General features: G+C 49.6%; 1 protein-coding gene across 4 annotated transcripts in view; it reads right to left on the bottom strand.

Moving 5' to 3' along the window:
• KMT2D (lysine methyltransferase 2D) overlaps positions 1 to 25201 on the bottom strand; it is a 1692256-nt gene that overhangs the window by 737242 nt on the left and 929813 nt on the right. For all 4 annotated transcript variants that reach the window (XM_086963706.1, XM_086963708.1, XM_086963710.1 and 1 more), the window contains 3 exons: positions 15033 to 15106; positions 14535 to 14585; positions 12405 to 14249 (listed from right to left, as the gene is read on the bottom strand). In XM_086963706.1, coding sequence (XP_086819832.1) covers positions 12405 to 14249; positions 14535 to 14585; positions 15033 to 15106 — 1970 coding nt within the window. The remainder of the gene's footprint in view (positions 1 to 12404; positions 14250 to 14534; positions 14586 to 15032; positions 15107 to 25201) is intronic.

The raw sequence follows: 25201 nt of genomic DNA, 5'->3' as shown, positions 1-25201 counted from the left end.
CATAGGCAGGACCTAGTCACCGGGTCAGCCCCCTTTTTTAGTATAAAGATGGGAGCGGGCCCCCTGTTAAAATTAGATCATCTTTGGAATCAAGATACCACTTTCTTCGAAAGGACTTCACGATTTCTTCTTCAAGATTCTCCCTTGTGGCTAAGGAGTAGTCACCCTGCATCCGCAGGCACCATCCTAAAGAACACTACGGTCTGCTGCAAATCCTTCATCACGAATCCGACGACCCAGCTCGACGAGACCCGGCTTCCCTGGCACCTCTGACCTCTACTCACCTCTACAGCCAAGCTGAGAACCGTGAGTGCGACGAGACCTCAAGGGACCGACGATCGCCAAGACTGCACGACATCTTTACTGCAAGCCCACCGTGTCCTCCACTGGTGAGTGCTTTGGGGTCCGAGAAGCCCCGACCCTGCGCAGCTCCAGCACCCAAGATCAGCCTCCCTGCATCTCCACGATCGGCGTGGGGCCCTTCTGCTGTTTGCTGTGCACCGCGTTGTTTGGCTACTAGCCGGCTGGCTTGTGGCCTTCCGAACGACGCCTAACGACTTCACGACTGCTGGTCTGGTTGCCCCAGGCTGGCCCTTGCTTCCTTTTTCAAGAGAGGCACCCCGGACCCTCCTGGTCCACTCCAGACGCCATTTTAGGTCCACCGCGTGGGCTTGAATTTGCCAAGGCTTTGTTGCCCAATCCTGGGTCCAGCGACGCCGACAGCTTCCATCTTCGTGGGACAGCTCGATCCTCCATCCTGGTCGCCGACAACGCCTCCTGGTCCGTGAGATCTTCGAGTCAAACGTCACCCACTCACCTTGTCGAGGTGGCTACCATCCGGTGCCCTCCTGGTGCCCACTGACTACTGGCTAGTAGTCTCGAACTTGGTCCCCTCTGCTTTCAGGTGTCATCTATCTTCGAGATCCAGGCTTGGATCCAACTGAACTTTCTTCACTGGTCACCGGCCAGCATCTTTTCTTCCGGCTCCTGGTCCGTCTACGAGGATTCCCGACGTCTTTTCAGACCTATGCAGCTGCAGCCCCTGGGCTAGGTAACTTCGGCATTTCGGTGCCCCAGCATAGCCTCACTATCCAAGGGTCAGAATCTACTTTCGTTTTCTCCCTACCAGGTCGGGTTCGCCCGAGAACACTAACTTTCTAATTCCTAGCTACCATAGACTTTTGTCCCGCATCTCGCGTGAGAGTGCACACACTGCACCCGAGTCCCCTAGGCCTCCTAGAAGTAATCTAACGATTCCCTAGTCAAGTCCTAGCGATTCCAAAAGCTATTAGTACTGTACTTACCTGCTAGGAATTTCGCATTCCACTTTCAGAGTATATGGTTTTCCGTGCCCCTCGGGCATTTGTATATACTGTGCTAACTTAAGTATTTTTGTAAGAGTTTTGGTTTGTGCTTAGTACCCTGTCCTCATAAAGAGTACAGGGCTGTTGTGATCTTTAAATAAATAACTGTTTATTTTCATAACACTTGTGTGGTGTCCTTTCACTTGGTATTCAAGGGGTATATGTGTGGTAAACAGCTGGCTTAACGCGCCCTCTCGAGTCTTTAGCCTTAGACTGCTCGTATCCACGCTACTAGGATAGCTGGTCTATAAGGTTGACTTACAACCAATCATCAATAAGGGTTGCTGGACTGATACATAGTGTTCACTAGAATAGTGAGCACTGCATATCAGGCCACCTTCTCACAGACTCGAAGAAAAAGAATGATCAAAAAGATCAAAAGTTTAGTCAAAAAATGACTAGGGGTAGAGCTTCTCTGGATCTGCGCTAGCTAACACGGAAAAAAGAAGAACGGACGTCAGTGCGCATGGGCGGCGTCCAAGTACTCCGACGACGCCATTCCGGCGCTAACGACGCAGACGACGGACCCGCAGACGACGCCTACCGACGCGCAGGGGTATTGCTACGCAAAAATTTCCGGATCCAGTCTGACGCCTGGGAATATTCTAAGGTAAGGAATCTATCACTAACGTGTCTCTTTCAGATACCTTTTTACTTTTCTCATTAAATAACATTGAGCGCCCGACGGCTCAAAAGCACCCTGCACCCAGCCGCCCGAGTACCTCTGGCCGTGCACCCTGTGTCCTATCCTACTTGCCCATTTGCCATGAGCAAGTGACAAGGAGCCCAGCTCCCACAGTCTTATGGCCTGCTAGACAGCAGCCACCAACCGGAGGTCCCCTTCCCCTCATTGAATAACATAGGGCCTAACTACCTCTGCACCCGGCCGCCCCCGAGGGTGAACCATATGTACCTACATGACCCTGGGGGACCCCTGAGACTATGCCCAGAACCTTAACTTCCCCAGTCGAGTACTCACCTGGAAACCGGTAACTCACTTACCTGCCACTGGATAACATTGAATGGTTTGACTCGAAAAATCTTCCAAGTGAGAAATTTTGAAAATTAAAAATATTCCCATAAAATCAACCGAATTCCGAAGTACTCACCTGTTATCAGGAGAGAAGTCAGTACTGCATCTTGTAGCCCAGTACTGAACAGCAAAAGTAATCCTAGTCGGGTTTACTAGTAACTTGAATTTTCTCCATAGGAATCCATTGTGTGCTTTTCTGTGAAATTTCTTCTGTCTACTTTTGAAAACTTGAAATATTCTTCAAAAATCATACCAAATAAGGAAACGTAATTACTTACCTGTTTTATGTTGAGACCCCAGTGCTGGACCTAGGAGCCCAGTACTGGATTACAAAAGTAACGAGATCCTACTTTACCTGCAACCTGAATTTTCTCCCATTGGATAACATTGCCAGTTTTTCATTGGAAAGTTTTTAAGTGTGAACTTTTAAAATAGCTTTATATTCATTAAAAATCACTGCAATAACAAAAGGAATATGCTACTTACCAGTAAGCATCTGTTCTTGGCATGTAGGGCTGCTGACATTCATATCTGTGCATAGATCGCCGCCTAGTGTTGGGTCCGGATGATTGCACATTGTTGTCCTGGAAGAGTCTTCGAAGTATCACAAGATAGGTGGCTCCTCCCCTGGACAACAGTGCGCATGGGCATCCTCGCCATCCCCAGATTGTTTTTCGCCATTGTGGCAGAGATGGAGTGTAATACTGAAAGTGATGACCATGCATGAAAATGATTCTGAGTGCTACAGCTGCGACAGGCACCGGGGAGGAGGGCGGGCGATATGAATGTCAGCAGCCCTACATGCCAAGAGCAGATGCATACTGGTAAGTAGCATATCCCGTTCGAGGGATGTGGGCTGCTGAATTCATATCTGTGCATAGAATAAATAGCAGTTACCTCCTTAGCGGCGGTTGCCCGTGCCAGCTGCAGCAGTCTGAAAGAGTTCTGAGAACAGCCTGTCCTACAGCAGCTTGCTGTTTGGAGTGTACATCTACGCAGTAGTGTTTGGTAAATGTATGTATGGTGGTCCATGTGGCTGCTCTACATATATCCTCTAGAGGAATGTTACCTAGGAAAGCCACGGATGCCCCTAGCTTGCGTGTGGAATGCGCTCTTGGGGGAACTGTTAAAGTGCGTTTAGCCTTTTGATAACAGATTTGTATGCATTTAACAATCCATCTGGCTATGCCTGATTTGGAAATAGGGTTGCCTTTGTGTCGTGGAGAGAAGGCAACAAATAGTTGTTTAGTCTTGCTAAAGTCTTTTGTCCTGTCGATGTAATACAGGAGAGCTCTTTTGACATCCAAGGTGTGCAGTGCTCTGTCTGCCACTGAATCTGGGTTTGGAAAGAAAACTGGCAGTTCTATGGTTTGATTAATGTGGAACTGCGAGATTACCTTTGGCATGAACTTGGGGTTGGTGCGCAGCACTACCCTATTAGCACGAATTTGTAGGAAGGGCTCTTGAATTGTCAGGGCTTGAAGCTCACTGACTCTTCGTAGCGATGTAATGGCTATCAGAAAAGCCACCTTCCATGTAAGAAACTGTATCTCACAAGAATGAAGAGGCTCAAAGGGGGGCCCCATGAGCCTGGTGAGAACGATATTTAGATTCCAGACAGGCGAAGGAGGGTGTCTGGGAGGGATTACTCTTTTAAGGCCTTCCAAGAAGGCTCTAATGGCAGGCACTTTGAAGAGGGAAAGATGCTGCCTGTTTTGAAAATAAGCGGCCATGGCAGCCAAATGTATCCTAATGGAACTATACGCTAGATTGCATTCATATAGATGCAGCAAGTAACATATGATGTTTTGCGTGGACGCATCTAGCGGATTAATGTCATTGTTGGAACAGTAGATGACAAAGCGTTTCCATTTGGCTGCATAGCACGCCCTAGTTGTAGGTCGCCTTGCCTCCTTGATGATGTTCATAAACTCAGGGGGCAAGTTGAGGTAGCCAAACTCTATGACCTCAGGAGCCAGATCGCTAGGCTCAACTGTTGCGGATCTGGGTGCTGAATGTCTCCATGGCTCTGAGTGAGGAGGCTGGGAGTGAGGCGCAGCCGTTGGTGAGGCACCACTGAAAGTTCCAGGAACGTGGTGTACCAAGCCTGCCGTGCCCACGTTGGAGCAACTAGGATGAGCGTCATGGAGTGCTGCCGCAGTTTGCGCGCCACCAGCGGTATGAGTGGGGCTGGGGGAAAAGCGTACGCAAATCTGCCCGACCAGTTCATCCATATCGCATTGCTCTGAGACTGCGGGTGTGGGAACCTGGCGGCGAAGCTTTGGCATTTTGCGTTCTGTTTTGTGGCGAAGAGGTCGATGTCTGGATGATCCCACTGCTGGAAATATGGTTGGAGCACTGAGGGGTAAATCTCCCAGTCGTGCATCTGATGACTGAGCCTGCTGAGCAGGTCTGCCATCTGGTTGTCTTTGCCCGGGAGATGTTCCGCCATGAAGAAGATGTTCCTCTGAATGGCCCGCTTCCACATGCTCTGGGCTAGGTGAGATAGCTGCGGGGAGTGAGTGCCTCCCTGTTTCTGGATGTAATACATGGCAGTCATGTTGTCCGTCCGGATCAACACGACTTTGTTGCACAGGTGCAACTTGAACGCTTTCAGTGCCATGAAGATTGCCATCAGCTCCAAAAGATTGATATGCATCTTTTGCTGCTGCGCCGTCCATAGTCCTTGCACAGTGTAATGGAGGACATGCGCTCCCCAACCCTGGAGAGATGCGTCCGTCGTCAGCACTATCTGTGGGACAGGCTCTTGGAACGGTCGTCCCCTGCAAAGGTTGTGTGGATTCCACCAATGCAGAGAGTTGTATGCACGACCGGTCACCAACTCTAGGTCTTTTAGATGCCCATGAGCCTGGTTCCACTGTCGTGCTAAGCATTCTTGAAGGAGACGCATGTGCAGCCTCGCGTGCGGGACTATGAATATGTAGGAGGCCATCATACCAATCAGCTGCATGAATACCTGCGCTGGGAGTGATTGTTGAGGCCTGAACCTCTGAATGAGCAGCTGCATGCTGTTGACTCTGGCAGAATTTGGCTGCGCTGTTGCAGTCAGAGTTCAATGTTGCCCCTAGGTACTGTTGCACATGGGCGGGCTGAAGGTGCGACTTTGTGTAGTTTAGTGAGAACCCTAGACTGTGAAGGAGGTGAATTGTACGTGACATGTGGCTGGCACACTGCTGGGCTGACTTTGCTTGAACAAGCCAGTCGTCCAGGTAGGGATGTACATGAATGTGTTGTCTCCGAATATGCGCAGCCACAGTTGCTAAGCACTTGGTGAACACTCTGGGGGCAGTGGTGACCCCGAAAGGCAGGACCTTGAATTGGTAATGCTGATTGTTGATGGTGAACCTGAGATATTTCTTGTGACTTGGATGAATGGGAATGTGGAAATATGCATCCTTGAGGTCTAGGGTCGCTAGGAAGTCGCCCTGACTGAGCAATGGCAGGACCTGCTGTAAGGTTAACATATGAAAGTGTTCTGACAGTATGTATTGGTTGAGGGGTCTGATGTCTAGAATGGGCCGCAGGGAACCGTCCTTTTTTGGGATTAAGAAGTACAGAGAGTACACTCCTGTACCTCGTTCTTCTGCAGGCAAGAGCTCTATTGCCCCTTTTTGCAGCATGGAGAGTACTTTTTGCTGCAATAAGTGCATGTGCTCTGCGGACATAGGACGGTGCCTTGGGGGTAGGTTGGGGGGGTGGAGGTTAGCTCTAGACAATAGCCGTATTGGATAAGTTGTCTCACCCACCTGTCTGTGGTAATGCCTTCCCAGATTGGCAGGAACTGCTGGAGTCTTCCCCCAACAGGTGTTAAATGGTCGGGGGGCAGTGACAAGGCGTCACTGTTTGTTGGGAGCGGAGGATCTGGCGTTGTTATTACCACGTCCTCTGCCCTTGCCGCTGTTCCCACGATATCCACCCCTGGTATTCTTTGTATAGGTGGTTTGCGTGCTCCCTTTGCTATACTGGGCTTGCTGTAAAGCTTGTCCTCTAGAGGCTCCCCTATTACCGGAGCGACGAAAGTAACTGCCCCGAAACTGCTGTGACTGCAGAGCCCCCATGGATTTTGCTGTCAGTGTCCCTCTTAATTTTTTCGAGGGTTGTGTCTACCTCGGGACCAAAAAGGAAGTCTGGGTTAACTGGCTGGTTGAGCAGAGTTGTTTGAATCTCGGGTTTAAACCCAGAGATGCGGAGCCATGCGTGACGTCTCAACATTACACTAGTGTTAATGGCCCTAGCTGCCGTGTCTGCCGCATCCAGTGCGTATTTGTAGGATGCATTAGAAATTAACTTCCCCTCCTGTATGATCATTTCTGCTCCCTCTTTGTAAACATCAGGCAGGTGTTGCAACAACTGTTCTAGCGTGTCGTAGTGAGCCCTATCGTATCTAGCCAATAGGGCCTGTGTATTTGAAATCCTCCAAATATTAGCAACCTGTGCTGCCACCCGCTTTCCTGACGCCTCCAAGATCTTTGATTCTTTGTCCTCCGGAGGAGCGTCACCACTAGTTTGCGAGTTTGCCCTCTTGCGAGCATTGGCCAAAACGAGGGAGTCCAATGGGAGCTGGCCTTTGATACAGGTGGGGTCCACTGGAGCAGGCCTATATTTTTTTTCAATCCTGGGGTTGATAACCCTTGCTTTTGTGGGTTTTTTGAAAATGTCTGCTGCATGTTTGAGGACTCCTTTTAGCATAGGCAATGTCTTTGTGGATCTTTCAGAGGTGGAGAAAGTATCAAATAAGAAATCTTCTTCCACAGGTTCTGCGTGCATTTCCACGTCATGGTTGAGGGCTGGCCTTTCTATCAAAGCATTAAACGCCGCCGTGTCTTCAGTAGGCGAGGTTTTGACATTGTAAGACTGAGTGTCTGGTGCAGCTTGTGGATCATCAGGGTCTACAGCATCAGTCCATTGCTGAGGTTCTTCCTGATCAGTGTCAGCCTGATAAGTGAAGGCCGCTTGACCATATTCATCACCCATGTCCTCCTCGCTTTGTGCTGGAGAATATGCCATTTGTTGTGAATAGCTCTCAACGTGTTCAAAGAGAACTGGTGAGGTGGTCGAGTTTTTTCCGTTTAAGAGGGATTTTATACGCCTCCAAGGGATGTTCAGGTGCGATCTTCCGTTTATGGATGGTAAGCCTGCCCGATTCAGAGTCCATGAAGAGTTTCGACTGGTTGTCGTACGAGGGTTCTTGGAACACAACCCCCTCAGGGGTGGACTTCGAAGGCGCGGACACTGTCCTGGATGGGTCGGTGCCTTTCGGGTGCTCGAGATGCTGGCTCGAGCCGTCGGTGGCAGACCGTATTTATTCGGAGGATGGCCTGTGGACGGGCCGACCATCTTAGAGCTTGCCGTAGTGTTCGATCCGAGCTGCTTCGGCGACTCACTAGTATGCTTGTTTCCTTGCGTCGACTCGAGCTCACGGTGCGTAGCATGCACGGCCTTGGGCATCGATGCAACCTGCTGCTTCGGGTCGGCTTTGGTCTTTGACTCGAGAGGCTTGCCCAGTAGCGGTTTGAGCGCTGAAAGCTTCGGCTCGACAGCCTTTTTGGTCTGGAGGCCTTTGGTCTTGTCGCCATGCTTGGGCGCCGACGTCGACGCCGACTGCGTCGAGGTGACATGCTTGACTGTAGAGCTTGGCTTCGGCGCCCCAGTCTTCGCGGCGAGGCCCCCTTTCGATGCCGAAGGGTCGCCGACAGTCTTCGACTTGAATGGCGTCGACCCGACGACCACTTTTAGTAGTTTCGGTTTCGGTTTTGGCTCTTTCGGTTTCGGCTCTGTCTGTTTCGGTTTCGATTTTGAAAGATCGACCGATGGCTCCTTTGAAGCATTCTTAGCCTGGCCTGGACGCGGGGCTATAGAATGTGGAGTAAGATCTTGGCTAAGGCCTGTCGGCGATGCCTCGACCTGAGCCGTAGGGATCGTATTGTCATTAGTAGGCTCCGCTACTGCGGTTGGGCCTGGCTCATCACTGGAGTTGTCATTGACGGCCCCGATGGCCTCATCGTCGTCCCCTACCTCGACGAAGTCTTCTTCATGGACGTATTCCTCATCTTGTTCGTCCACATCGAAGTTGAAGTCATGCTCCAACGCTGGGTCCGACTGCTTGTCAGGATCTTCTTCGTCGGCGCCCTCTTCGTCACCGGCCTCGAGGAGGTTGACCGGCTCGGGCGTCGACTTCTGCGCGGACTGTCTTGCTGCGCGTCGAACTCGGATCGTCTTCTTGGAGCGGAACTTCGAGCAGGCCATACAGCTGGCCTCGTCGTGCTACGGGGATAAACATTTATTGCACAATGGGTGCACATCCATGTGAGGGTATTTCGAATTGCAGACGGGGCATCGTTTGAACGGGCTCCGATCAATCATCATCGTAGTTTGGGCCTTTGGTGTCGAAAGTGAAAAACTGCCTTCGACGTCCGATTCGAAGAAATGGAGAAGAAACAGGCACCAAACGAGACAATACCGACGCCCGAAGGCCTTTTGGCCTTAGTAAAGAGTTATAACAAAGTTTCCGAACTGGAGTCGAGAAAGTAAATCCGAACCCAATGGCGGAAAAAAACAATCTGGGGATGGAGAGGATGTCCATGCGCACTGTAGTCCAGGGGAGGAGCCACCTATCTCGTGATACTTCGAAGACTCTTCCAGGACAACAATGTGCAATCATCCGGACCCAACACTAGGCGGCGATCTATGCACTGATATGAATTCAGCAGCCCACATGCCTCAAACACGTTTTTACTATTCTGTTTTCAGCTTAGATCCCAGGAATGAATCTAGGACCCACTCCTGGAACTACCAGAGTAATCTACAAAGTAATCAGCTGTATTTATATAGAAAAACCCATTGAGCTCAATGCTAAATTGTGTTTAGAATTGTGTTGCCTACTGCAACCCCTGTACCTATTGTGTTTACAAAATGTATTGCCTTTCTGCAAAGTACTCATCTGAGACCTCTCATATTGAGAACAGTATATTTTGATACCTGTTGGCTCTAAAAATAAAACCACTATATCTTTGATCTAAAAACATTTGGCCTGGGGTTCAGTCTTTGTGTATGTGAAACTTTTTGCTGACTGAGTGGGTACAACAAATGCTTTACACTGTCCTCTGGTACTACCTTACTGCCGAACCAAGCTACCACTTTAGAGAGTAAGGTCACACCTGGCTTTAACCTCTGTTATACCTCTGGGGTTTGTGGACTCTATACACACTGTACCTTATCTTGGTGCAGTGTATATAGAGCCACTTTCTCACATCCCAACTTTGAAATATTCCTTAAAAATCGTCCGAACATCAAAAACAAAATTACTCACTTGCAATCAGGAGAGATCAGTGCTGTACCTTTGAGCCCAGCACTGCACATAAAAAGTAATTATAACCGTGATTTACTGTTAACTCAATTTTTCCCCATAGGAATACATTGCCTGGTTTTTGCCAGAAATTCTTCTTAGTGTCGATCTTCAAAACATACAAATATTCCTTAAAAATCACCTATGTAAAAAAACGAGTTCTTTCAACTGTTTACAGGAAATGCACCAGGGTTGAGCCTACTGTGGTTCTAAAATAAAGTAACTATATATTTTTATATACAAAACAATTGGCCTAGAGTTCAGTTCTTGAGTGTATGAGACCATTTGCTGACTGTGTGTACAACAAATGCTTTACACTGTCCTCTGATACTGCCTTACTGCTCGATCAAGCTACCACTTCAGATAGTAAGGTTAAATCTAACTTTAGCCTCTGCCAAACCTCTGGGGACTGTGGACTCTGTACCTTACTTTGGTCCAGTATATACAGAGCCACTTTCTTACGAGGTTCCATTGAAGGGCATGTTCATAAGGGATGACTGGACATCCTCCGAAAAGCCAGTCAACCTCAACCAGGCATGGCGCTTCAGGGCCAACGTCGATGAAATCGTTGTGCCCAGTGAGTCGGTCATATCAAGTCCACAGAGGACAGTGAACTTTGCTGAATCTCTCCCATCTGCAACAGCCTGAGAGATTACAGTCCAAGCCTCCTAGGGAACCTGTGGCAGCACTTGCAGAACTGTGTCCCACAGAGTGTGGGAGTAATGGCCCAAAAGGCATGCAGTGTTCACAGACCACAATGACAAGCTGGCATAAGAAAAGATATTCTTCGCCAAGATGTCCAGCCTCTAGGATTCCCTACCCGGGGGAGGGTGTGGTATGTATTGCGCCATGGGATATTGAGGTTAGGCACCAAGCTCTCCAGGGTAGGTTGTTGGGTGACAAAGCTTGGGTTCCCTGGAGCAGGCGGGGGCGGCTGACAATCATCTATTCACAGTAGCTCATGTGTTGGGTTTGGACCAAGTCCTACCCGGGGGAGGGTGTGGTATGTATTGCGCCATGGGATATTGAGGTTAGGCACCAAGCTCTCCAGGGTAGGTTGTTGGGTGACAAAGCTTGGGTTCCCTGGAGCAGGCGGGGGCGGCTGACAATCATCTATTCACAGTAGCTCATGTGTTGGGTTTGGACCAAGTCCTCAAAAGGACATCAGTGAGGGCGTCATTGAATGGGAGTGGCAGTTCAGGTTACAGCGCATCTTTCAAGATGTTAGTCTAGACTGCCACCGAGGACAACTGAAGGTCAAGTACCTCAGCCACCCTGCTTCACCACCATTGCGTACGAAGCTCCCTCTTCCATAGCCACAGTTGGTGGGAGAAAGCCTACCAGTTTTTGGAGAGGTATCCTGTCCACTGGCTTCACGAAGTACCTCACACCAGTCCATACAAGGGTCTTCCTCATATGACTTGCATTCTCCAGGGTCCAGCAATCCCTCCCATTCTTCAGAATCCTAGCCCAAGGGAATAGGGTTCAGGCTCCAATCTAGGAGGCAAGGCTCCTGTCGGCACAAATGTCGGTGCCGGGTGACACCCATCCGGTTCCGTATCGGAGTCCAGGATCACAATGGTGCTGTTGGGAGCGTTGGTGTCTGGACAGGTGTCGGAGTAGGTTGAGTTTGTACGACCAGTGCTGGGCCAGATCCAAGAATAGATCCATGAGGGTTGGCCGAGGCTGCCGGCATTAAACCAGATGGGGGTCCCCTCTGACCCAGAGGGCCGAAGGCATGCCAGAGGTGTCAGGCTGCTGAAATATGAGGCACATGGCCTCACAAATTTTTGATGGGCAGGAGTCGCTCTGGCTCCTGGAAAATCCAAGTGTACCAAGGACTTGGAGTGAGGGGATGACCTCGGACCCTTTGACTGCGCCCGGGGACATTCCTCTACCAGGATCTCAACTTTCACAGTCGCATGCAGGGCCGCCATGAGCTTGAGGGATGGCTCCAGTAAGCCCTTAGGATTCATGGTGCTGCAATCAGAGCATGAGTTCAGATTGTGTTCACACTCCAAACACCATAGGCAGACAAGGTGCAGGTCCGTCACAAACATCTCCCAATGACCGGCTCCGCAGGGCTTAAATCCGGTCTTTCTAGGTGACATCCAATACACACCAAGAAGACAAAACCTCCCCAAATTTGTTTTGAAAAAATCCAGTCAAACAGTGACTATGGGGTAGCACTTCTCCAGATCAGAACTGGCTGGCGAAGACAGAAAAGAACCTACATCAGCGCGCCTAGGTGGCGCCTATATAGGTGCTGTGGACGTCACGTGGAGCGCGAATGACGCCGCCTTCTGGCACGCTGGGGTACTGCTCACAAAAAATCTTCCAGATCCAGTCTGACACCAACGAAATTCAAAGGTAAGGAATCTGTGACTAGAAGTCACTATCAGATAGGAGCCCCAGATGCATTCCCTAAAGTTGCTTGTCATTAATCGCCTTCATGTATGTACTTTAGGGTGTGCTGCACATTGCCAAAACTCATTCAATTTCATCATAAGTCTTACAGAAACGTAATATTTTTAATCTCTAAGACAATCTTTGCTGCTTATTAGGTACCACCTGAGAAGAATGAGCAGAACACAAAGCAAACCGCCCCCATTTGAGTGTAAAACCAATCTCAAACTCTTACCTGCCTCTGCTTCTCAAGCTCAGTCTGGCTGAGGTTGGAGAGTGTGGCGTCTGGATTCACTTGTAGTTCAGGCCCCTCACGAGCTGGAGCTGCCATGGGATTAGAGACTGACAGCACATCGTCCCGCTTTTCTGCTGGTGAAGTGATGGCTGAACGCTGACCAGAGTTGTGTGCCATGTAGGGTCCATCTTGCTGCAAGACAGATGGGGGTCGAAGTGGCGAGAGTGTATAGGTATCGGGACCACCACCACTTCCAGGGAGTGGGCTTCCAGTTTGATGGAAACTAGGAGATGAACAATTTGTCACTTGGGTCTTGCCTATGGATAGAGGTGGTGTGTAGTGGGTACTAGTATGGTGAGACTGGGAGTAGTTCGGTTGGTGGGAGGGAGAGGTCTTTACCGACTCGGGGCCACCTTGGGGAAAGGTGAAAGACAACTGCCCCTGAGGACTGGGAAACACACTAGCGCTTGGAGAACGAGCAAAACCAGCTTGATGTGGATTAACCTGCACTTTGGGATGAGATTCAGCAGACAGTTGTGGGGGTAAGGATTGCTGGAAGCTGCCGCCTGAAGGGTGAGACACTTGCATTGCCTTAAAGCCAGGATCCAATATCTGAGGTCTTGGGGGCTTATGTATAGGTGCAAATGGATCTCGAGACTGAGGCCTAGACGGTGGTCTAGAATACGGATCTGGGGACTGGAACCGGGGGGCAATGGGTGACTGGCAGAAAGTTTCAGTGGACAATGGGCGTGGGGTCAGAGGAGACTGAGAATTGGACTGGGGTTGTGGGCTGGCAGGCACACGAGTGTATGGATCAGAAGGAAGGGATCGAGGAGGAAGTGTGCAGCATGTCTCTGCAGTCTGGGGCCGTGGGGTGAGAGGCATTTGCGCGTATGGATCATTGTAAGGAACAGAGGGGGATTGCCTGTAAATGTCCACAAGATGTTGTGGTGAGGCTCCCTGACTTTGCCCATGAATGTCCTGATTTCTGTGGCTTGAAGCAGGACTGTGTGGCTCTACCTGAGTGACCCTGGGTGTAAGAGGAGCTTTGAAGACATCCGGGTTCTTCATTTCCATGTTAGACATATGATGGTTGGAAGAAGTGTCTTGGAGTACCATGGCTTGTGTAATGTCATGTTTTGAGTGCAAGCAACTGTCCTCCTTCTTGATGTGCATCAGTGTGATATCAAACTGTTTTTTATGATCTCCAAAATGAGAAGGGGACAATAAAGATTCAGATGATTTTGACCCGCATTCCCCCAGAGGAGATGGCTTTCCATTAGGGCTTCCTGGCACAGACAGGTTGTCCAAGGATCCACTTGAATACCGGGGTTTCAGAAATGCATCCATGGCTGCAGATTGATGTCTCGGTGTCCCGGGTGGAGTTGTATGGCATTCCATGGTTTGAGCAATGGGTCGTGTAGTCTGTACAAGCTGGGATCCAACCGGAGTGAAGTTCTGGAAGCCAACTGAGGTTGGACTCTGGACAAGGGAAGACTGGCAGCGAGGCTCAATGGGATATGCAGAGCCATTTCCAAAGGGGCAATGCGAAGGCACGTGAACTGGGGACTGAGGGGGCACCTTAAAGAAGGGCTCACCAGGAGACTCTGAACCTGTTGTACCGGCAGACGAAGGCTTGAAGAATCCATCAGAGTTTGGAGTTGTAATGGGGCTGCTGTTGAAGAAGACACTCTGCCCAGTAGAACTGCTCCCTCTTGATTCTGGGGTTGAAGGCAAGAAACCTTGAGAGCCTGACTGGGAAGGGATGCGCAGGTGGAGTGTTGGCCTCTCTGCTTTCCTTATCCCTTCTACTTTGGATTGCTTGCTGATTTGACTTTCTGCCTGCTACACAAACCAGAAAAAACAGTGATTTAGCGACTTCAAGGCTCAGAAACCGTGCATGGTTCACCAAGACAATGCATAGTTCAGTGGCAGTGCTGGTTAATATAGGACTAGAGCACAAAGATTAATAACTGTAAAATACACAGGCAGGCACAGTGCCGAAAGGCAAATTACGGACTGAGTGCAGGAGCAAGGTTCCCAGGGATAGAAATGAACTCTTCAGAGTGATATAATAACAGTACTCCACAGTCATCCCCAATAAGCCCTCCCTCTATCAAAAACACATACCTTCTGTACCTTGTTTATACGCTGAGCCGCCCGGTTATCTTTGGCTTTTTGCTGCAAAAGTAGAGAGAAATGTAATAAATAGTAAAAACAGACATGCAGTTTAGATAGTTAAACAGAAAAGAGGAAAACACAGTGAAATCCACTCAATCAACATGACAAATTGTGTTTCATTTCAATGACAAAAGCTGTGTGGGACAATTAAAACAATAATCAGGGCATGTACCAGTGCTGCCAGAGACACGCATGGAATGTTCCATGAACACATCATTACTCGAAGGAATCTCAGAGATGAGAGATTGACCACAAAAGTGTAACATTGACGTGGTACAGAGACACATGGCATTTAAAAAGCGGAGAGGAGGGTATGAAGCACAAAGGTACTGGAGGGATATGGTGCACAATTACCACCACTTCAAAGGCTCCAAGACCAGAGATGTAACAAGCAGACTTAAGATAAATGAGCAAAGATTGCAGCATAGGATGATACACATAACTTACCAGGTATGGAGCTTTGTCAGGGGCAGGGACTTTCCTCCAAAGCTTCATAATTTGCTTACACCGGTTGGACCAATCTAGGAAACAAAAAAATCCTTTATGGCAATTCATGTACTTTCTTTCAGTCCTCACTGCTTGTCCTTTAGAACTGGTTGAAAACTCAGCACCTCAGGAAGGGTTGGAAATGCATAATGTCATCACTTTAAAGAATTTGAGTTATCCATGCACAATTATCTGTGCTTATGAACCCAAATAAAATACTGTTTTATCACCTACAAGTGCACCCAAATAGTACAGGCGTTACTATTTATTACAAGCAATCCTTTACCAGTTATGGTGGTGGTTGTTACAATGCAGTGTTTGACAATGTGTGGGGCTGTACCTGTACCTGATTAAAAGTGCTGTGAAGGAGGCTGCATAAGACGATAGTTGGTTACCTATAACCCAGTTTATCCTTAAGGGAACTCGTCATTAAAGTCAAACACTAAATAGTACTTAACACAAGCAGGATCCTACGGCATTTGCTTAGAAAAAATGATATCTTGAATATTTCTCTTCAGACAACAGTTTTAAAATATAATATTTTGATGGGCTATCCATGTGTTATTTTTGCAAAATAATTTTTATTTTCTGTGCAGAGCAGCTAATTATACTTTAAGGGCACTAGAAAAAAATTGTGACATAAATAAACGTTTGCAAATTTTTGTATAAAGTAGAATTGAAAGAAAACCAGGTACACATAGGAAGAGGGACATATAGAATCAATCTTTAGAGGCTAACAATCTTCCATAAGGAAGAATACTATACAAGAATCTCATTATGCCAAGTCAGTGGCAGTTAGATAACTTATGTGTTTAAGGAAAATTAGGATTCTGTCTTGAATTTAATAAATTACTTGTTCTTTACACAGGAAATGATGGCGGGTTTATGACTTCAGAGGATATTTCCTCAAATGAGAACTAGGATTTTAGGAGAGTAACTTTTCCTTAAGCACTGATGAGAGTAGCAAGCCATTCACTTGAAATACTTTGTAACAAACAAAAAAATTCACACACAACAATTAGAGGTTCCTAAGAGAGGCCTAGCCTACGTGGAGTGAAACCTGCAGTCAGTGGTCAGACAATAGTGCCTTTTGATAGTTTAGAGACCTCCAGGTGGTGGTCTTACACAATTCCACAAAAAGGATGTTGCTTACTGCAGAAGTTGCAGTTTTACCCCTAGAATTGTCAGTTATGGTCTACCAGTCAAGATTCCTGCATTGGGCCTACGTTGATGACAGTCTGACAAATTTAATATAGAACATAAAAATGATACATTTGTGCCCCTCATTTTTGCCGCAGTCTAATGAATCTGCACGAAACTTGCCATACCCAACGCAGACTAAACATGCTATCTCTCAAATTTTATGCAAATTCATGAAATGGCAGTAATTTACAAATAGACATTTTATGACCTCTTCCGTTTTAACTATGCCCCTCTTAGCAAACCTGCACAAATTAAAACACTTCAATAATAAGCTAAACATGCTGAGCATCTGCCAAATTTAATGCATGTTTGTCAAACAGAGTTAAAGATTTTGTGGCAAAAAATTCAACTCAGAAGAAAGCTCTACCTATTTAACCCTTCCAAGCCCAACGGACAAGTTACTTACCTTAGGTAACTCCTTATCTGGTAGAGACATGATCTAGATGCAGATTCCTTACCTTCAAACTTCCAGGCGTCTGGCTGGATCCGGAAGATTTTCTTTGCAGTACCCCTGTGCCCCGGTCGGTGGCGTCGGTCGACACTATGTTCGTAGTCAGCGTTGTGTTAGTCATCGTTGTGATGTCATCAATATAACAACCACTCGGGTGCGCTGCTATACTTTTCACAACTTTCCACGCCAGAAGCGTGGAGCTATGAAGTGACTGACAATGGTGTGTTAAAAAGAGAGAGACTAGGGCCCTTAAGGGGAACAGCCCTAACACTTAAAGACAATTTCGAAGTGCAGGGAGGATGAGTGGGTCGGTAAGGAATCTGCAGCTAGATCAGGTCTCCACTAGATAAGGTGTTACCAAAGGTAAGTAACTTGTCCATCTGATAGAGACATCTAGCAGCAGATTCCTTAGCTTTGAACAGATACCCAAGCAATAAATTCCCAGAAGGTGGGACTGAGGAAAAGCTTTAAACCAGAAAATCCTGTAAGAGAGCTGCCAAACAGGCCCTATTTGCGAACCTGAGAATCCAGGCAATAGCATCTGGCAAACGTGTGCAGAGAAGCCCACGTGGCCACCTGTCAGATGTCAGAAATAGGAACACCACAGTGGACGGCTGTGGTGGCTGCTTTCGCCATGGTGGAATGGGCCCTAAGGACTTCAGGAGGCTGCTTCTTTGTCAAGGCATTACATATTTTGATGCAGAGGATAACCCAGCGTGATATGGTCCTCTTTTGGACAGCACGCCACTTCTTTGCTCCCACATATCCTACAAAGAGTAGGTCATTCACCTGTAACTTTTTTGTGCGATCAAGATAGAACAATCACACTCTTTTTGGGTCCAGACGGTGGAGACGCTCCTCTTTCTTGGAAGGATGTGGAGGTGCATAAAAAGTGGCCATAGTAACTGACTGTCCCAGATGAAAGGGAGATACAACCTTGGGCTGAAATAATGCCCTAGTTGTCAGCACCACTTTGTCTGACAAAACGGTCAGAGGTAAATGCCAACAAAAAAGCGTTTTTGATAAGGGGAAAATAAGTGTGTTAATCCCTTCAAAAATCTCAGCACCAGAAGGGACTTAAAAGAAAAAAGGCTGATCTGGCAGCCAAAGAAAAGCTGAGGGGGCTGAAAGGTAGCCCTTTAAAGTGCCCAAAGCAGAGGCCTGCTGGGCCAAGGAAAGGATAAACAGGAGGATATCTGCCAGGGAGGAAGATAAAGGGTCAATAGACCGTTCTGTACAATATTTACAAAATTTCTTTTCGGGAGAAAGGTCAAAAGCTGTCATATGTTGCCGCTCATTCTCCAAGCACGGGGGTAGAGAGTGGACAGGTTCAGATGGAGGACTCTACTACTGCTGCAACAGAAGATCCTCCAGAAGGGGCAGCCTGATAGAAGGATCGATGCTCATATCCAGAAGCTCAGGATACCAAACGCACAAGTTACTACTTGTGTAACAATAGATCTGTAAGAGTCATTAGTTAGTGATAGATTCCTTACCTTAAAATATCCCCAGGCGTCAGACTGGATCCGGAAATATTTGCGTAGCAATACCCCTGCGCGTCGGTAGGCGTCGTCCGCGGATCCGCGTCTGTCGTCGGCATCGTTAGCGCAGGAATGACATCGTCGGAGTACTTAGACGCCGCCCATGCGCACTGACGTCCGTTCTGATACACAGCTTTCCGCGCCAGATACACAGAGCCATGATAGAACCAACACTGGTGCCATGAAACTAGGGCCCTGAAAGGGGATGACCTTAACCCTAGATATCGGTTCGCAGAAAGGGGAGTGTGAGAAGGTGGCCTGATATGCAGTGGTCACTATTCTAGTGAACACTATGTATCAGTCCAGCAACCCTTATTGATGATTGGTTGTAAGTCAACCTTATAGACCAGCTATCCTAGTAGGGTGGATACTAGCAGTCTAAGGCTAAAGACTCGAGAGGGCGTGTTAAGCCAGCTGTTATACCACATATACCCCTTGAACACCAAGTGAAAGGACACCACACAAGTGTTATGAAAATAAACAGTTATTTATTAAAGATCACAACAGCCCTGTACTCTTTATGAGGACAGGGTACTTAGCACAAACCAAAACTCTTACAAAAATACTTAAGTTAGCACAGTATATACAAATGCCCGAGGGGCACGGAAAACCATATACTCTGAAAGTGGAATGCGAAATTACTAGCAGGTAAGTACAGTACTAATAGGCTTTGGAATCGCTAGGACTTGACTATAGAATCGTTAGATTACTTCTAGGAGACCCAGGGGACTCGGGTGCAGTGTGTGCACTCTCACGCGAGATGCGGGACAAAGTCTATGGTAGCTAGAAATTGCAAAGTTAGTGTTCTCGGGCGAACCCGACCTGGTAGGGAGAAAACGAAAGTAGATTCTGACCCTTGGATAGTGAGGCTATGCTGGGGCACCGAAATGCCGAAGTTACCTAGCCCAGGGGCTGCAGCTGCATAGGACTCAAAAGACGTCGGGAATCCTCGTTGACGGACCAGGAGCCTGGAAGAAAGAAGTTGCTGGCAGGCGACCAGTGAAGAAAGTTCGGTGGATCCAAGCCTGGATCGATGGAAGATGACACCTGAAAGCAGAGGGGACCAAGTTCGAGACTACTAGCCAGTAGTCAGTGGGCACCAGGAGGGCACCGGATGGTAGCCACCTCGACAAGGCGTGTGGGTGACGCTGGGCTCGGAGATCTCACGGACCAGGAGGCGTTGTCGGCGACCAGGAAGGAGGATCGAGCTGTCCCACGAAGATAGAAGCTGTCGGCGTCGCTGGACCCAGGATTGGGCAACAAAGCCTTGGCAAATTCAAGCCCACGCGGTGGACCTAAAATGGCGTCTGGAGTGGACCAGGAGGGTCCGGGGTGCCTCTCTTCAAGAAGGAAGCAAGGGCCAGTCTGGAGCAACCAGACCAGCAGCAGTGATGTCGTCGGGCGTCGTTCAGAAGGCCACAAGCCAGCCGGCTAGTAGCCAAACAACGCGGTGCACAGCAAACAGCAGAAGGGCCCCACGCAGATCGTGGAGATGCAGGGAGGCTGACCTTGGGTGCTGGAGCTGCGCAGGGTCGGGGCTTCTCGGACCCCAAAGCACTCACCCGTGGAGGACACGGTGGGCTTGCAGTAAAGATGTCGTGCAGTCTTGGCGATCGTCGGTCCCTCGAGGTCTCGTCGCACTCACGGTTCTCAGCTTTGCTGTAGAGGTGAGTAGAGGTCAGAGGTGCCAGGGAAGCCGGGTCTCGTCGAGCTGGGTCGTCGGATTCGTGATGAAGGACTTGCAGCAGACCGCAGTGTTCTTTAGGATGGTGCCTGCGGATGCAGGGTGACTACTCCTTAGCCACAAGGGAGAATCTTGAGGAAGAAATCTTGAAGTCCTTTCGAAGAAAGTCGTGTCTTGATTCCAAAGATGATCTAATTTGAACAGGGGGCCCGCTCCCATCTTTATACTAAAAAAGGGGGCTGACCCGGTGACTAGGTCCTGCCTATGGGTGGGACTAGGAGGGGGGTGGTTACACCCCTCTCCCATGCCGGACTTTCCCCAGGCCAGGGGCTGGTGTGCCCCTGGAACTGGTTCTGACTGGCCTATGCGTAGTGAGCACCGGGGTGCCACTCAGCAGTCACCTTCCTGTAAAGCCCTGCCTACCCAGGATACACAAAACCCTGTCTGGGATGGTGCTAGCACCGCCCCTGACAGGAAACCCTTTGTCCAAGCTCTCCTCTCTGGGAGGACTCCCAGCAGCAGGAGGTCAGACTCGTGTCTGTGGTGGCAGCATCCATTTTGTGGAGCTGAGGCTTCGCTTAACTTTAACCGGGGTTCACAGTTACATACATGTCGTGTCCCTCTAGAAGGGTGGAATGCTAACCCCGTCGCCAGAATTGGCGAGGGGTTAGTATTCCAATTCGTATGACACCTTACTCGACATGTTTTGATAAAGCAATACCAAAGATAGCATTTAACCGCGAGGATTATAATGCACTTAAGAGTATATGGTATGCGTTATCATGGAACAGCTATTAGGACTTGGTTCCGCAAGCTGCAAACGGGCTCAGCTCATGCCAGAGCACCATCTCACACGATTCCAAGCACTCTGCCTTCAGGATTGTTAAGGCCTGCCATAGGAGTGACTGATAGGAATCTGTGTGTCCATTTTAGGGTTAGATATAGGTATACTATATCTACAGCAAAGGGTGATTACACGACTTTGCCCCAGCTGTCATGCAGCCAGTTGTGTCAAATTTAGGAGGCCAGCCAGGGGTGGCATAATACATGCTTCAGCCCCTGGTAGGCCCTGGGTACACCTATGCCCTGAGTTACAGGGTCTGATAAGGTGGCCCAGTACCAATTGGAAATGTACCTAAGGTACATGGAATCCATTTTACAGAGAGAGCAGTAGGCCTGGGGTCCTGATTGGCAGGATCCCAGGTCGACTATGTCAAAAACCAGCTAAAACACAGGGCAAAAAGTTGGGGGCAACCATAGTCAGGAGGTACCTTCCTACAGGGAGGATGGGTGAGTCGGTAAGGAATCCATCACTAACTAATGTCTCTTACAGATATATCGTTACACAAGTAGTAACTTGTGCATCTGAAAGAGACATGTTAGTGATAGATTCCTTACCTTAGAATAGATACCCCAGCAATACCAACCCCGGTGGTGGGTCTGCGAACCAATAATCACACCAGAAAGTCGTGGAGGACGGAACGGCCAAAGAAGCCATCCCTCCAGACTTGGCTGTCCAGGCAGTAGTGTCTTGCAAACGTGTGCAGCGAGGCCCACGTAGCTGCCTGGCAAATGTCCTGCAAGGGCACTCCTCGGCCCAGGGCAGTTGTAGTCGCCGTGGCCAGAGTAGAATGAGCCCGCAATCCAGCAGCGGGCTCCTTTTTGGCCATTGAGTAACATGCCTGGATACACAAGATGATCCACCGCGAGACGGTCCTCTTGTGCACCGCCTTTAACTTCTTAGCGCCCACGGAACCAACAAAGAGTTGGTCATCCACCCGGAACTGGCGTGTGCGATCTAGATATTAAGAGAGCGCACGTTTTGGGTCCAGACGTTGGAGCCTCTCTTCCTCTTTCGAGGGATGCGGAGGCGGGAAGAAGGTGGGCAAGGTCATGGACTGCCCGATGTGGAAGGCCGTGACAACGTTGGGCAGGAAAGAGGGTCTCGTCCGCAACACAACCTTGTCCGGATGGACAGATAGGAAAGGAGGTGTAGAAGAAAGAGCCTGGAGCTCACTCACTCTCCTGGCAGAGGTGATGGCCACCAGGAAAGCAGTCTTCAAAGTAAGAAGACGGAGAGGACAGTTATGGAGCGGCTCAAAGGGAGCACACATTAGGTAAGTAAGTACAAGATTCAAGTCCCACTGTGGCATCACGAAGGGAACAGGAGGGAACATGTGTGTGATGCCCTTCAAAAACATTTACAATGGGGGACTTGAATAAGGAAGCCTGATCAGGTAGCCGTAAGAAGGCGGAAAGGGCAGAAAGGTACCCCTTGAGAGTGCCCAGAGCAGAGCCCTGCTGGGCAAGAGAAAGAAGAAAGAGGAGAACCTCAGAAAGGGGTGCAGAGAGGGGGTCCACAGCCTTTGCTGTGCACCATGCCACAAATCCGTTCTACCTGCAGGCGTATACCGACTTTGTGGAGGGATGCCTGGCTGCCAGAATGATATCACAGACTTCGGGAGGCAAGTCAAATGGCCTCAACTGCCGCCGCTAAATCTCCAAGCTTGTAGGTGGAGACTGGACAGGTTCGGGTGCAGAACCGTCCCCTGCTGCTGCGACAGATGGTCCTCCCAAAGAGGCAGACAAATCCGGGGATCGACTGACATGCTGAGTAGCTCGGGAAACCCAGTATCTTCGTGCCCAGTCCGGAGCCACCAGAATAACCTGGGCCCAGTCGCGCCTGATCTTCTTCAGCACTCTGGGCAGAAGTGGTACAGGCGTAAAGGCGCACAATAGCCGCAACTCCACTTGCGACGAAAAGCGTCTCCGAGCGAGTGCCGCCTTGGAAATTCCAACGCGCAGAACTGATGACATTGCGCGTTCTCTTCTGTGGCGAATAGATCTAACCAAGGCTCTCCCCATTGCTGAAAGAGACCTTGCGCCACGTCAGAGTTCAGACGCCATTCGTGATCCATCATGCACCGACGGCTGAGTTCGTCCGCCCTGGAATTCAGAGAGCCTGCCAGGTGTTGAACCACCAGGGTCACGCCCTGATGTTCCAGCCACTGCCAGAGGCGCAGAGCCTCCTGACATAGGGTCCATGACCCCACCCCGCCCTGTTTGTTGCAGTACCACATGGCAGTGGTGTTGTCCGTGAACACCTGCACTACACTCCCCCAGACAGAGGGGAGGAATGCCTTCAGTGCTAGACGAATCGCCCGCAGCTCCAACATGTTGATATGGAGCCGGGACTCCGCCGAAGACCAGAGGCCTCTGATCTCCGCCTCTCCCATGTGGACTCCCCAGCCCAAGAAGAACGCGTCCGTCACAACCACGTGCTATGGGTGGCGTAGGGAGAGGGATCTGCAACTGACCCAATCGTGGTCCGCGAGCCACCACTGCAGTTGTCTCGCAGTGCCCTCCGAGATCAAGACATTTATTTTATTTATTTATTTATTTAGAAAGTTTTATATAGCGCGAACAAGATCTTTGCAGATATCAGAGCGCTTTACAATGCAGGGAATACCAACAAGAGAATGAAAAGCAGGTCATTAAGGAGTAAAGTAGCAACGATACAACAATAAAGCAAATATTACAGATAAATGTGTGCAAAGATAGTCAGGTAAGCCAATAGTATAGGTAAAACACGAATCGAACAGAATAATACAGATCGGTGCAGAATCTTTACAGCTCAACATTAATAGGTCAAGTGTATTTGGCCATAAGAATAGCTTTTACTTCTTTCTTAAAAAGTGTGAAGGAGGCGATGAGTCTGGTTTCAGGAGGGAGTGAGTTCCAGATCCTGGGTGCCATTCCTGAGAAAGAGCGTTTATAGGTTTTTTCCTTCCGGAATCTTCGAAGTTTTAGCAGAAGATTGTTTGTGCCTCTAGTGTTTCTAGAGCCGCCCGAGATAGACAGCTTCTGAGTGAGGTATCCGGGGGAGCTCAGGTGTACAGCCTTGTATGTCATGCAGGCTATTTTCAGATGTATTCTGGCTTCAAACGGCAGCCAGTTCAAGGATTTCAAGTCAGGGGAGATATGGGAGTGTTTTTTTTTATGGAACATGATCGGACAAGTTGCCCTGATGCTGGGCCCACTGAAACTTCAGGTCCCACTGCAGAGCCCGCATCCGCCACCTGGCGTGATGCACCAGAAGGATGCAGGAGGCCATCAGCCCCAGAAGCCACAGAGTCAACCTGACAGACTCAGGATGAAGGCTGAAAGATTGGAATCAGAGCCTGTATATCCCGAACCCGCTGTTCGGGTGGGTAGACCCGAAACTGCACCGAGTCGAGAACCGCTCCGATGAAAAGGAGCTTCTGAGAGGGACACAGGTGCGACTTCGGCACGTTGATGGCGAACCCCAGCAAGTGCAGGAGGTCGGCCGTAGTCTGGAGGTGGCTGACTACTGTCTGGGGCGAGCCCGCCTTCAACAATCAGTCGTCGAGGTAGGGGAAGACTGACACCCCTAACCTGCACAGATGTGCTGCGACCACCGCCATCACCTTCGTTAACACCCGTGGGGCGCTGGTAAGGCCGAAGGGGAGCACGGTAAACTGAAAGTGCTCTTGGCCTACCGTGAACCGCAGGTAACGCCGGTGGGCTGGCAGGACGGGGATGTGAAAATTAGCGTCCTGCATGTCCAACGCTACCAGCCAATCTCCAGGGTCCAGGGCAGCTAAGACCTGAGCCAAAGTCAGCATCTTTAACTTCTCCTTCCAGGGGAAGCCGTTGACGTTCCGTAGGTTCAAGATAGGGCGTAGGCCCCCTTTGCCCTTCTTGGGTACCAGAAAGTAGTGGGAGTAACAACCGCACCCTACTTCTGGCCCAGGAACGCGCTCAATGGCCCCCTTGGCCAAGAGGGCCGTGACTTCCTCTTGCAGAAGCTGCAAGTGATCCCCCGACACGCGGTGGAATTGCGGTGGCATGGCTGGAGGGGTCGCCTCGAAGGGGAGGAAGTAGCCCCTTCGGACGATCTGCAGCACCCACCTGTCCGAGGTGACAGTGCGCCAGTGGGAGAGGTGATGGCGAACTCTGCCTCCCACAGGCGTCACATGGGCCTGAAAACTCGGAAGGTTTTGAGGCAGGTGCTGCGGAGGGAGGTGTGGACTGGCCTCGCCTCGCCGTTGTCCCCGACTGCCGCCATGGCGGTTTCCACGGCCGCCGCCGCGCTGTTGAACATTCTGGGGTGCGTGGCTGGCAGCCCTTCCTTGGCCACGAAAGGAGCGAAAGGCACCAGTTTGCTGGCGTGTGGCCGAGAGGCCCAAGGACTTGGCCGTAGCCCTGGAGTCCTTAAAACGCTCAAGCG

The sequence above is a fragment of the Lissotriton vulgaris genome, chromosome 1_1, assembly GCF_964263255.1.
Source record: "Lissotriton vulgaris chromosome 1_1, aLisVul1.2, whole genome shotgun sequence".
In the NCBI taxonomy this organism is placed as follows: Eukaryota; Metazoa; Chordata; class Amphibia; order Caudata; family Salamandridae; genus Lissotriton; species Lissotriton vulgaris.
The sequence above is the reverse complement of the archived record's forward strand: the minus strand, read 5'-3'. Positions and strand labels throughout refer to the sequence as shown.